Source organism: Amia ocellicauda, chromosome 10 (genome assembly GCF_036373705.1).
Source record: "Amia ocellicauda isolate fAmiCal2 chromosome 10, fAmiCal2.hap1, whole genome shotgun sequence".
NCBI lineage: Eukaryota > Metazoa > Chordata > Actinopteri > Amiiformes > Amiidae > Amia > Amia ocellicauda.
In genome coordinates, this window is record NC_089859.1 from 221,003 (window position 1) to 235,984 (window position 14,982).

General features: G+C 38.4%; 1 protein-coding gene across 5 annotated transcripts in view; it reads left to right on the forward strand.

The window, feature by feature from the left end:
* The window catches only part of mid2 (midline 2), a 156,470-nt gene that overhangs the window by 112,344 nt on the left and 29,144 nt on the right, over positions 1-14,982 (forward strand). For all 5 annotated transcript variants that reach the window (XM_066714645.1, XM_066714646.1, XM_066714648.1 and 2 more), the window contains 2 exons: positions 8,564-8,659; positions 14,782-14,889. In XM_066714645.1, coding sequence (XP_066570742.1) covers positions 8,564-8,659; positions 14,782-14,889 — 204 coding nt within the window. The remainder of the gene's footprint in view (positions 1-8,563; positions 8,660-14,781; positions 14,890-14,982) is intronic.

The window sequence follows — 14,982 nt, forward strand, 5'->3', positions numbered from 1 at the left end:
TTAATTAACCATACGTTTGCCCTGCACCTCCCTTTTCTTCAAAGCCACATTCAAGTATACGATTCATAGATTGAATCAATGGAAAGGTCAAAGGGTGACATCATAGGAATGTCTGCAGTGTATTTGAATGGGTTTTTAAATTCTGTGACAAATTCTAGCGTTCAGGAACGCAATCCTACCTTTTAATGAATGGGAAATGCGAATTGGCTTGTTGATTTTTTTTATTTACAAAGGATTTTTGGTTCACTTTTGTGTTAAATCCCTATTTATCTATATCTATGTCCCATTCCTATTCCTACTTATGATCGCTAATTTGCCATAACAGTTCTAGCATGTGCTAAAGTATGCACTTCACATTTAAAACCAAAGCTAATATCCAGTGCTATGACTGACACAGATGCTTTGTTCTGTTGTCAAAAATGTCTAAATGTCAGATCAGCATGTATGTAGTTTCAACATGTTTTCAATACAGCAGCACAAAATAGAAAACTATTTGGTAACCTGCCGACAGACGTGTGAACCTGATGGGGAATTCTCACATCACAGAGAGGGGAGGTTATTCTTAATGGTGAATTGCTGTCCCCTTTTTTAGGTTTTGACATAAACAGAAAAAAAAACTTTGAACATTGCAGCCAATCTAAATCCAGTAATAAAGAAATCTAATGATTGCTTTTGTATTGGGCTTATAAGTAATGCTTTTGTTTTTTGCATTTTATATTTGTCTTGTAACATATAGATAACTTGCCTAATAACTAACAAATGATAACTAATGTCTGACAGCCATTCAAAGAGCACAGTGGTGTTTAAGATGTGTCCCCAGCTGTGTTTCTTCCCCACGAGGCTCTCTGGTTTACTAATTGAAGCCATGAACATCCCAGTCGAATGGATTGATTGGCTTCAGTGGAAAACCTTCAATCTAACACGTTAATTATTTATCCCTTATTCAGTCTTTGGTAAAATCTTCTGTAGTTAAAATCAGCAGTCTGTCTTTCAATAACAACAATCTGCAAAAATGCACACTTTCTACAGTCTTTATAATTGTCATCCCAGAAATAGAAAAGAAAATAGGACCCATTGTTCTTTTGTGCATTTCACATCTAAAGTGTCCCTGGCTTCACGACCAGCATATTAATCACCATTTCCCCAGTGACAAGCAGCTGTCAAAAGTCCCGCCTTAGATTTAGACTTTAAGTAACATGCCTATGTAACCATGACAAAAAAATCTGAGTCCAACAGAAAATAAAAAATACAGAGGAATATTGTTTGCTTTGACAACATTGCATTCTTCACCCATTACATCTGGAAAGTTGCTCTTTCCCCTCGAACATCATATTGAGCTGTGCTCCGGGCGGCTTCTGGCTGTATTTTATTTTGACATGAAGCAGCTTCATGTTTTCCTAACAAGGCAGAAGCTGCCGGTGCAATATTGTCAAATCTATTGCAACGGGTATCTGAATATGAGCCATGCTGCTCCAAGGAAATAAGTTGCACTTAAATCACCATCTCTGTCCCCAAGTGCCTGGCCGTGTGATTCATCTGATATGCTGCTCTTAAATGACTTTGTTGACAGGAGAGACGGGCCACACTGTCTGAGCCCACAGATCATTATTTTACACAAATTAAATGAAAAGCAGCTTCCTGGGTAGTAAAATAGTCACCTTTTTTTCACCCTTTTTCTCTTGCTTATCTGAAAGGACCGATCTGACTGACAAAAGGTGAACCTTGGTTCATTTCCGCAACATCGTTTTTGAATAAACCCTTTATAATACGATGAATCTAATACTGCAAATCTGGATTCGGATCTTTTTTAATTATTATTCTAGACACCAGGGACCTCAACAAAGAACCTTTCTTGTCTGCCACAGAATACAGTGTCCTTAGATTAAGGAGCATTGGACGCTGTCAGCCCTGGCACAGAGGAAATAGTTTCTGGTTTATGTGTGGCAAGATGGCAAGACCTTTCCCCACCATTCAGGGCTCGATTATTCCCAGAGAAATTCCATCCACATACTTTTCACATTAAATCGTACTTGCTAAACACATGATTATTTTCATTACAGGGTATGTTAGACACATTTTCATGACATTGCCCAAGTCGGCCGTTAACCATTTGAAGTAAATCTTTATTTTGGCAGAAGTGCATTACTCCTCCTCTTAATAAGCACCACGCTGGTACTGCGGCACTAAACTCTACCTCTGGGGTGAAGCTGGCTCTTGTTGGGAGGTTCATTTTTGACATGGCCAACTTGAAAACCAAGGTCAGGTGTTTATTTTTCTTGCCACCCTACACCCCCTTCCCATTTCTGGACTTAATTACATCCGATCACAAATGTATCCTGGAGCATGCTGGGTAAAGGTGCCCCAAGCTAGTTTGTGACCGAGTCCAGAGATGCCCTTGCCCAGCCGTCGATCAACATTATAGATGAGAATTACAAATCAGTATGTGCACGTGTGTATTTCACTGGTCATATAATTTCTGTTTCTGTATACTGCTATGAAGGGAAAAGTAAATACGTGGCTATGTTCTAGTCAATCTTCTGGAAGTCTAGAGCTTTATCAAAATGGACAGTGAAGAAGCAGCTGTCCACTGGTCCTGTAAGTACTGATGGCCAGGAGGATGCAGTAGACCAGAGTTTATCCGGTTGTTTTAGGGTAGTTTCAGACTGAAATTTACTGAGCTGCTCTGGTAAACACAATCATCGAGGGTCCTTGTCTCTCAGTCTGTCCTCTTTGGGTTTATAATCGAAATATTGAAAAGAAAATGTGGATTCGATTTAAATTCACTTAATTTTGGATTTAATTTTCCTCTTCTATTTTCTTGTTCGAGTTACTTCAAATCTGTAGGGAATAACTGTTATAAATAAATTGCAGAAGACCAGCACCTTTTTTTTTTTTTGATAAGAGGTTTTTATCTTTTTTTTTTTTTTTTTTATAATAGTTTCCAGGATGCTGTTTTTCTCCACCGGTGACTCTGCACACAAGATAATAGCTTCTGACACCAGTAATAGCTGCCGGTCACAACTATGGGATATATTTTTTATTATGGTATTTATTTATTTATAAATGAGAAGATTAATAAAGTACACAGAACTCTGCTCACTGCACTAAACCTCCATGAGAGAGGCTCGTAGAAAGCAGCTCTTGTGCCGAGTCAGTGGCCCTTGCTTGGCCGTAACTCCCTCGGAACTGGAACAGAACCAGCTCTATTAAAACGTCGGTGGTGTGGGAACAGGAGGAAATGCGTATTTGTAGTGAGTGCATTTCTTGACTGGTGGCTGCCGGTGACTGTTGTGTTTGGAGGTGAAAATCATTACCATCCTCCACAGTGAAGAAATGTGGAGATCGCTCGCAGAGTCTCTGTCCGGGCTGATTTTTCTGAACCGTGATGGGTTCTGACCTTGCTGCTCTTGCTGTCTGGTTTTCACACTGCAATGCAAACTGCTACCATTGAATGCAGTGAATCGCACACACAAGAGAGCGCACAAACAGAAAGAACACTGTGAAGGATGGCCGACGCGCCTCTTGGATTGATGAGTTGTGGGTTTGAGATTTTGTAAATGGACAATTATTGGTTGAGTGCATTTATTTTAAGTGAAAGACCCCAGGATGCTTATTTATGATAACAATTTAGTGTACCTGTTTATGTGTACGTATCTTTGCACAGAGTAAACAAACGTACAGGATTATCTTTGGTATTAAACGGTTTCATAACAAAGGGGTAATTTTCATAGCGGTCTACTTTATTGAAGTAGTTATTTATGTATGTATTTCAAATCGAAATTGTCAACTCATACAGCTTTCTCTGTGTTTTTATATCAATGTATGCATTTCTGATGGGCCTGTTTATATTTATCATTAGCAAACTCCTGATCCTGTCACTATAGAACAAATAATGAGTTGATGAGATTCCCACCTAGATCTAAATCTAAACCACCTTTGAAAGAAGATTTTGAAATGACGATTGATGGGATGATTAGACTGATTAGTCTCCAGTGTTGAGTGACTCACACGTCACTACAATATATACTTTATAAGCTGACAAAGTATTTCTGGAGAGTAAAGGGGAATTACATTTGCTTACTTTGTGATATGAAAATTACATTGAGTATCTAACAACACCTTGCTAAAACAGTGGTGATCGGTTACCAAAACCAGAATAATGTCTGTAATTAAGTTAAGATAACTGAGTGTTATGCACCACAGATACCAATTAAAAGGGAGACTGGCAAAGTAAATTATCTGTGGTTTTGTTGTCTCATCTGGTTCATTTGAACTCACTGCCATTCAACCTGCCTCAATACACAGTGTGTTTACCGAAGTATTAAGCCGTGAAAAGAACAACGCAGAAAACATTAATGACTGAAATTGACTGAAGAATGAATAACCATTATGCTGAGTTTGAAGAATGATTTTGAAAAATTAATGGAGTAGGAAATGTATTAATTTTCCTTCATTGCTGTTATGCGTAAAACCTCATAAAAGAAGATACTTTTTACATGAATCATTGCAACATTATATAAAAAAGGTTTGGGATTGATTGCTAAATAGTTTATTCTGTAGATTCTTAACACACTAGAAAGGATATAGAATTACAGAAGAATCAATAAATTAAAACCTTGAGACAATTTAATTGAATCTCTGCACCTTTTTATTTTTATTTTTGTTCCAATGCAAATAGTTGTACAGTCCCCAGAGATGTGCAGTGGGAGTATTATCCTTACAGAAAAGTCTTCCACTACAAAACCTGACTACTGAATGATGTACCGCACAATCGGAGGAGGTTGCAGTATGATATTGTTATTAATCTTCATACGGCACGAATACTGAGGTGATTTATTTTTTATATATTTTTTTCAAATCCTCAGCATTTCTTTTTCTTTATAAAAATACAAAAAAAGGCAGATTCCTTCAGACCATTTTGTCTGCAGTTTTATTTTTTGGTTTCTTTTGAAGAACCACTCAGCGACAGAATTTGAATAAGAAAACAAAACAAAAAGCTCACATTTTCAAAAGCAGGAACTGCACATTTTGTCATTTAAATTATAACCTGACTCCTGCTTTATTTGCTTTAGGATGATTATTGGACACTTAGGCTGCATAGCTTTCAATTCTACCCACAGGGCAAGGAATATTTGACATCAGGTTGTTAAGCTTAAAATAAACACGCATGCTTAGGATTTGATGCAGCAAAGCAGATGGGGCTGCAGCTCAACATTTTCCACACATAACCATATAATGCATTTACTATAGTGGGGTAATTGAACTTTAGGCTGTGGGAAAAATCTTTGAGATGGAGCCTTCTTTTCAAGGGAAGAGCATTGGGTTTTGGAAACAAGTTCACAGTGATTGTATTTTCAATTCCATCATTTACATGGGCACAGATAGTTCACTTTGCTTGGAGGTGATTTTGTTAGAATCGAGTGAATCTTAAAGGAAAGGTAAGGCAACAGTTGAGTGAACTGAACCAGAGTTTCCCCATCATTTGATCTGTGCAGCAGGATTGTGCAGAGACCTCAGTGAGCTGGAATGCGTCTCTCCAGTGCAAAGCCAAGTGCTCTGGAAGGGAAGGACGGATGTGTCAGGGCTCATTCGATCTGACATCATTACAGCATGACCCTGGCCCACGGATATTGTAAGATGCTTGGGCTCTGTGCAGTTGAATGAGATCTGTGCGCTCATCCTCTCCCTCACGTTTGTGTAACATTTGTACTCTCTGTTGTTAAGGGAAGGCTTGCGAGATTGTAGCAGGAGCTTAAAAATGGTAATTTGCAAGCTTGCATGGTTCATATACAGCGTGGCTTCTGTGTTATCTGGTGTGGGGTATTGAAGGCATACTGAGCTGTCATTTATTTAGCTGTGTTTTATTAGCTTCATTACCCATTTTCAGTTTTCATGTTGTAATTTTGCAGTGTCTGGAGAACGAACCCTTATTAAAGCATTCCTCGGCTGTTATGCCTTCCCTTACCACTGAAATCCCTCTGAACAGCTTCTGTCTTCTCGAGTTTCTCTGTTCCTTCGTTTGAAGTCGGGCTTGGCATAATGAGATCGTTTTAATTTCTGTTTCTGTTGGCCACTGGCTATCAGCTAACGCCACCTTGCTGGAAGCTAGAAGAGTCTGCCTGTGGTATTGTTTTCACCTCTTCAAAAACATATGTACACACACACACACACACAACAAAGCCTCTCCCTAACCTTTATCAGCTGAAATATTTCAAATTCTCCTCTCAGCAGGATATCTGAATGTGGGCTTGTTGATTTCCCCCAGCTGCCTTTGATGTATAAATGATAATGTTCTGAAAAATGGTTTAATTAATAATCTACTGCAAACCTGTCTGTCCCTGTACAACCAGGGTGCATTTCAAACTGACAGCAGGAAATATTCCAGCCTCCTGAAATATGAAGACTGGGTGAGCTGCTGTGCGGGGTACAGTTCGATCGGTCCTCTTAGTTTGCAGGTGTGAGACCGGTTGTGGGGTAGAGGACTGGAGGCGGCCCAGAGTGAGAGCAGGTTTAGATACTGGACAGCGTGCTGCAAACGGCCCTCTTCTGTCCGGTGAGGGTTTGTTGGCTTGTGCGAGTGCGTGTGTTAGTGAGTGTTGTTGAGTGAGAGAGAGAGAGAGAGAGAGAGGGGCTTTCATGTGAATCTCTGGCAGTGTTTCTGAAGCTCTTATAATGGACGCGTCAAACACGAGCTCAGCGGTGAGTCACAGGTTGCCTGTTAAATCACTGTCCAGTGTCCTAGTAAATTGTAATGAGCAGTTGGGAGGAGTTAAGGAGACAGGCAGGTGTGACTGCATAGTGTGTAAACACGCATTTTCTGACACGTGTATGACATGTTTTAAAGGAGTGTGGGTTTTGTTCTGTACGACTACATATATGACAGTGTTCAGCTGACAGTCCAAACAAATGCAATGCGAGACAGAACCTGATTGTGGTGAATCTGGTAGATTCTGTTTAAAAATAAGAAAACATTGACGTCTTATCATCTGATTGCTACAACACACTATTATTTTATAAAAGTACACAAGATGCAATGCTTGCTGTCAGTGTTATGATGAGTTTGTCACTAAGTCGTGACGTATCCAGTTGTGTGCACTTTTAGTGATTGTATTGTGATTATTTTCCGTATTACTGAACTATTACCACCAAAATATCTGATCTGAGAATGCAACAAAACATAACCTGTAGTATAAAAAAAACATTGTACATCACTGGCGCAATCAACTGAAAAATATAGACATATAATAAAGTCTGAACATGGAGGCTACACTTAACGGCTTTTAGATGTGAAATTTAACAACAGAAAGGTAAATCCACTGTGCCCTCTTCAGCAGTGAATGTTTGTTTAAACCTCGATTTTGACATTGCAGCTCTCAAACACACTTAGACAACTCATGTAGACAAACCACGCTAACGGGGAAAACACACACGTGCGTAATGTGCTATATTCTCTCCTGGAAACTGGAGTTTCAAGCTCGAATGTTTAATTTTGTATGAGTATACCCTTAATTGGCTGTTAAATATTTTAGCTGTTGCTATGGTATCGCCGAATGAAGGGCCACGGGATGAAACGACTGTCCTTGGGAGAGCTGGACGCTGTACACGTATATATTACAGGCTTTCAAGTCTTGTACATTAAAAGCTTGAAAGGCTATTCATAGATCTGTGCCTGACGATCTCTTCTGGGAATATTTGTTCTTACATATACAGAACATTAGACTGCAAAATTTGGGATGTAGGTTGAATCCAGGAAAACGGGCCTTGAGACCAGGGTGATGTCATTCACTTGGGGGATTATGGGCTACAGTTAGCAGTCACACGCAGTACAGCTGAAGGACTCTTGTACTCATTAAAGATTTAACAGTAAGAAATGTACTCCAAAATGTGTTGCCTGACACGAGTCTCTCACTGGCACAGAAAACCACTGCCAGAGATTGTTACAGTTAACCTTAAATCTTTAAGAGCAAGCGCGTACTTTTATGTTAATTTGTTTTTCTTTTGCTGTGTCACAAGCAGACACCATAGAGGACCCAGGAATTCCTTATAAAGTTATATTGATAGTAATTTTAATTATACACTTTGTGTGTTTCTCCCCTTGAGACACAAAAGGCATATTAAATGTGTATTTTTCTGACAAGTCTTAATCTGGTCTGGTGCCCTTGGATAAAATAGCTAATGTGTTGCTGCTTGATGTAATTTCCCTCTGTACTCCAATGTTTATTTTACTGCGATACTGTAAGTTATGTGAAATATGTGACAAACTAAAAGTCAAAGCGATTATCTAAGGTTAATGAGTAATAAAACATTTGCTGAAAGTAATACACAACATTGTCAAATACCCTGGCTGGCATCATTTTTAATCTTCTTACCTGCATTAAGCAGACAGCTGTTAAAATCATTGTGGAAAGAAATATCAATGTGAATGTTTATTTGGTGATTTAAGGTTGTGATATATACACTGCAATGTCTCTTTCCTCCACAAAATAGAAAAATACCACCTTTTGCTGGCTTTTTCTTGGCCTGTTTTTTCTCTCATTCTCATCCTTCCTTTTCTCCCCAACAGCAAACACTTGAAAACAACCTGACAAACCTGGTAAAGAGGAACGGAGAGCTAGAAAACCAGATGGCCAAGTTAATCCAAATTTGTCAACAGGTTGAGGTATGTGATGAATTTGCTTCATTTCTATTTGTACAACTATTTCTATAGCTCACAAAGTGCTACTGAGTCCTTATTTTACAATGAAATGGCCAAGTGCATCCAGCTGTTGACAGCTACTCCAGTCCATTGTGCTGCTTATGTTGCAGACTGATGTGAACAGAATGGCACACGTCTTGTGCGTCTCCTCGGGCCGTCCTGTCACCAGATCTTAACATGTTGACTGCTGCTAGAGTGGAATCAAATGGACTTGTCTGACATCTTCTTGAATCCATAAATTAGCTATAGGGCACTGAGTATTAATAGAGTGTATTTGCTCGATTCCTTGCATACTGAGGAAGCTTCAGTCAGACCAGCATTGTACTGTTGATTCATCACAGAAACTATACTGCAATTAATGTTTCTGTATACTTAGCTTTTAACGTGAATAAGTACTTGTGTATAGATGCTGTGTTGGATGTCTTTAAACTACTATTATAGTTCAAACTTTATTTTAATATTTATCCTTTTGTACCTGTCACTGTATATTATAGCATGTAATTTATAAACAGTACTTTCCCTGAAGATGCTGCAGACAGCCACAGTGCTGTGTACCGTAATTTCCTGTTCTCACGCACATGTGAAGATGTGAACCCTTCTATCAGTAAGCCGTTTCAATGTCAAGTTGTACTTTTGATCTGCTGAGAACTGTCAATGAAGAGTCAGCAAAAGGTTGTGCCGTTGGAGCCAGAAGATGGCATTCTCTGAACATTATGTCTTGTTGTTTTCTGTAAGCCTTCTTATTCGTTCTCAACATCTCTGTGCGTATGTAAGTGAAGGAAAGCACCTCACTTGCCTCGCTTTTCGAAACAGCCTTTGTGTGGCATTTCCTTTTTGCATGGGGTTTTTATGCGATTATAAACAAAGCATGGTGCAATCTTTTAAAAACTTTGTTGACGGAAGCTTCTTCAAGTTGGCAGCTTTGGCCAAACATGACAGGAACATTAACGGTTTCTCCGTATCAAAGTCTTGATGAATCACTTCACCCATAGTTCTGGAAAAATAAAACACTGGCGTTGTATAATGAATCATACTCCAGGTCCGCCCTTTTCATCTTTAGTCTATGGATAAGGCATTAAATATGTTAATTTCAGGGTTATGAGGAACATACATTGTCCCCAAATAAACAGTGAGAACATTGAAAGCACTTGTCCTTCACACAAATGGAAAACATTGTTAATCTAAAAGGAATGCATGTTTTATTTTTTTATTGAGAGAACAGATTTAAATTCAAGCACCCGCACAAAAGGCCTACTAAGAACTGAATTGTTTGCCCAGGCTGAGGCCAGCCTCCTTTATTACCAGCGTTAGTGGACTAGCATTACGATTCTTTAAACATGTGGTCTCTGCCCTTGGATAATACAACTAATGCTGTTTGAGTCCTTGTGTGCCATGCACTAATTAAGGAGTCCAGAATTATTACTCTGGAGATGTAATTAGTTGCACACTAACACTATTGATTGAGCAGCCTTTGTGGTTGTAAATGAAGCCGCCAGTGTTTTGCAAACCTTGCTTTTGACTTGAGTCCACATACAGGCTGCTGCTGGGCGAGTTGATCTGAGTTCATGAACATGCCACATGCCAGAGAATCTGCAAATTGAGTTTGTTCCCCCTATTGATGCAATGAAAAATTCATTAGTGTTTGCATGTTCCCTATCTCTTTTTTTTTTCAGTGCGTTTCATTTAAAACCTCCCAGATTCCCACAGATGTGATTTCCTGAGATCTAATCAGACCGTTCAAAGTCGTGTCTGACCAGTTAAAAAAAAAAAATAAAAAAATAAAAACAGCAAATTGAATCAAGGCGGACAGTTATTTGATATTCAGTCATTTTATATAATTACATTGGAAATAACGTAAAATTAAAAATATATATATATATATATATAAAATGAATCTTTATTGGATGTGTAAGTTAAGGTATCTTTTAATCTTTCTTAGCATATTTGAATCTTTGTCTTTTATTAGATTTGTTCTAAGAGGCTCTTATCTTGGCTTTCCATGCAAGATCAATCAGTATTTAAATCTAAAAAAAGGATTTCATTTTATAAGATGTAAGTGGAATGTGGAATAATTGACAGATATTAATAGGTGCAGCCAAATTGATGTACGTTCAGTTTTATGTGTGATTAGGCTTTTTTTCTTTTTTTCTTATTGTCATTGCCAGCAAAGTCACTGTAGCATGAATTAGAGCCCAGACAGAATATTAGCTCAGATTTTGACCAGACCAGAAAGGATGGGTTAAGATGTATTGTGTCTCATGTAAAGAAGGAGGTTGCAATTTCCATTTAATAACCTATTATTTCAGATTATCAATTTGATAAGTGTGTTGAAAATCATTTTCTGTAGTGGTAATTATTTTCTGGGTTCCTGCATTATGTTTGAATTGTTTATAATGCCTTTAGAATGTCTAAACCCCCTTTCAAATATTGTACCGTTTGTTGCCTGAAATGAAAATTAATTTATCTACACATCCTACCCCACAACTTCCAAAGTGAAAACATATTGTAGAAATGTGTAGAGAAATAATTAAAAATCAAAACTCAAATAGCATGGTTGGATAAGTGTCCACCTCCCTTGTACTATCAATCCTAAATTAGCTCAGGTGTCAGCAGTTGCCTTCAAAATCACACACCAAGTGAAGTGGCCTCCACCTGTGTTAAATTTCAGGATTAATTCAAAAGTTCCTGTAGGTCCCTCTGCTGGGTCATGCATTTCAAAACACAGAGTCAACCATGAGGACCAAGGAGGTTTCAACACAAACAACTCCGGAACTAAGTTGTTGAAAGGCACAGATAATGCATGGGTTTTTATGAGTTTTTATTAATCACATTAAAACAAACAAGAATGTGAAGGGTTCTGGAGCAATTTCTTATGGGTTCAGGTCTCTGCATTAGCTTAGATGATCTCCACAACCATCCTCCATCACCCTGCCCATGCTGAGATGCACCTGGAGATATAGGGTAGGCTTTTGCAATCAAACATCAGAACTGCACTGCTAGACCTGTGTGAAGTGTGAATATTTAATTCCCCGGCAGAACAGTGTGTACTACAGAGAACAAATGAGTGCTCATACGACATACACTGAGTGGCCTACTCAAAAGAGAGATCACTGCTTAACATTGGACAGCCTGCAGATGAGAAAATGACACAAACCTGAACAGCAGAAACAGCAGCCCTTTAAATGAAGACTACTCATTTAATGGCCTCTCTTCTGAGGTGTATTTAATCATTAAAACATATACCACTTAAAGATGCCTTTAATATTAATGAAAGCCTCTGTGGCAAGGAAGTCATGGCTGAGAATAAGATCAACTTCTGGTCCGTCTTATTTAGATGGAGCTTTTAGCGCAAACTGCTTTTGTCGTATCAGAGGACATGAATCATTTAAAAACCAAAGGAGAATATGGCATTTATTGTTAATTCATATACTAGTACAGAACCTATCAATGTTTGCCCTGAGCTAAATGGCAGTCGCTTTCCCCGATATCATTGAGTCAAATACTGCAGTGCTACATAAAAGGAAACTCTTGTTCTGATAGGAAAAGGACATCCCTCACTGTATTCCACTATTCCAGATCAGATAACCTTGAGAAAACCAGCATTGTCTCTGGAGAAATTACAGCAGAGAAGGCCAGTTTTTTTGTTTGTTTTTCTCTCATTGATATAAACACAGGGGTGTAAATCAAACATTTAGTCATGTGATAATTAAAAACAGCATCAAAAACAATAGTTTGATCTGTAATATTTTCCTTTCTTTTCCTTTTCTTGTCTTTCATTATAATTATCATTACCCCCTTTATTTGTTTTTTGAATCCTTGTAGATGGAATTGAGTCTTTGTTTGAGTGTGATGGAACAATATGAAGCTAGAGCATCCCCCCGCTCCTCTGTAATAGAGGACAGTATGGCTGAACATGTTAAGCATTCTTATCTTTGTTTTGTTAGTATTATGTAAAAAGGTCATCTGCACAGCCCTGGGGTGGAGAACCTGCCTATGCTATAGTTTTATCCATTTTAAAAAGCTTTTGTGATACAATGCTTATAGCAGAGGAAAAAAAGCCCAACAGTATGACCTCAGCGAGCCACTTAGACCGTTGCTGGTGCAATGCTTCTCATGCTGTGCAACTGGAAAGGAGGTGGTTTTAATCATTAGTTTGATGAAATTAGGCTTTAATCTTGTAGTTTTGTTTGAAAACAATGTCCTTATTGCCCCTGTTACACATCCTTGTGTTTTTTCTGTCTTTTCCAGCGGATCTGTGCAAAATGTATATTTATGAATTCAAGACCAAACGCTATGCAGTGGATGTGTGAATGTTGATTTGGTGAGGGTATGTTTGTCAAATTGATGGATTTGTCAAGGTTTTTTTTGTTGCTTGCTTTCTTGTGAGTCAAATATCAATTACTTTCTTTCTTTATGGTAGATTTGCTTTGTGCTTATTTAATATGCACAACAAAGTGGTTTACAGGTCATTGAACAAGTAAGCATCTTTAATACAGCACAACACTGACACACACACTTCAGATGACAAAGCAGACATTTAATGCACTATTTTCATTCCTGAAGCACATTAATAAAATACATTAAATCCATACCGGGTGTCACAGCACATAATTCAAGGGAATAAATGCTTTGAGATACGGTCAAAAATGTATCCTTGCTCATGAGAACATTTATCACCCAGTCAGGAAGATAAATAGTGTGGCGATAGAGGGGCCATAAACTGGAATACAAACTGTTGCTCAATTGAAACTCACTTTGTCGGCACATTATTCCTTCATGTCACTAAGAGCTTATGTCATTTCCTTTAATGTGATTTTCAGAAAATAGGAGGTAATCTGTGTGTTAACGTGAGGCACCTGGTTGAGAAAAGGCCATTCTGAATAGAAAAATAAAGTAATTGCACCAATGCCGGCCTTGTTACAAATGAGTTATATGCCCGTAAATGTATTTGTTACCAATAACCTTTTAACAGCTTGCCTTTTTGTCAATATCGGCCTCATACTTAAGTGAAATTAATACAATAAGTGTATTTTAATACAAAAAAGGCAGTTTCCTAACCTCACTGAATCCTTAAACTTGAACATGGATAAATGCATTGTATTCCATAAGAAGCACGCTGAAATGTTCCTTTACAATTATGATTTATAGATATAAAGATGCACTGGGGTCTGTTGGGCCTCGGACTTTAGCATGAATTGCATCTTTATGACGGTCTTTTTCCCAGAAACCATTCATCTGCTATGACTAGTCACTCGTTGAAGGAAGGCGTCGTTCTACGGTGGATTACAAATCCTCGATCAACTCAATTAACGTTCTTACTGCTGTGAAAGAGTCCGAACACAGACCCACGGTTAAGAAAAAGCATATAACCAACATTGAAATCGATTTCACAGCATAGGAGATGGCTATTAAATGTGTAGATTATTCTGCATTAAAACCACAATTATTTTTGTTCATTAGAGGATCTTCATTAATCGTAAAGATAGCACAGTTATAAAATGACATGGAGGTGTTCATTCATTGCATTATTATAATCACTCAGGTGATTTGATATGCCCGTATTATACATCAGTGAGTCTGTGTTTAGTACAGAATGTGGAATAAATCTAGAGCCATAACATCCCACAGTGGGTTTTAGGACAATCATGGGAGTGTTCAAGAACATCACAGTGCTAAAGTGTTCCTGTCTCTGCCAGTTAAATAGTCTTGTTAAGTTAGTCAATGTTCTTTTCGTTATTGAATAAATTAGATGGGTTTCACACAGTTCATGTGAAAAAATTGTATTCTGTTAGGAATTGACTTTCCTAAATATCTTTAATAAAGCTATACGCATTTATCAGTGATATATTTTCAGTTTGTTGAACACTGTTTCAGCCTGGGTAACAGTGCAAGCTGCAGTTTAGTTTAGTTTAGTTTAGTCAAGGCGGTTGTTGTGAAAACATCAGAAGGGTGAATGAACTGAAAAATGAATTGACTTTCACAGTGTGAGGTTTGGGGAAATGATCATTTCCAAACCAACTAAGGGTTCTCCAATCATCCAGGTATGTCCCATACTGGCCCAGCTCACTTCCAACCCTCTCCTCCAGGTGAACACAGCCGTGCACGAAGCCAAGCTGATGGAGGAGTGCGACGAGCTGGTGGAAATTATCCGGCAGAGGAAGCAGGTCATTGCGGTGAAAATCAAGGAGTCAAAGGTAGGCTTTCGCAAAACCCTCCTTTATCCTCAGCCAGGGTGGCAGGAGACCACAGCTGAAGTAACGTGTCACTGTATGAGGTTGAAGATCTCG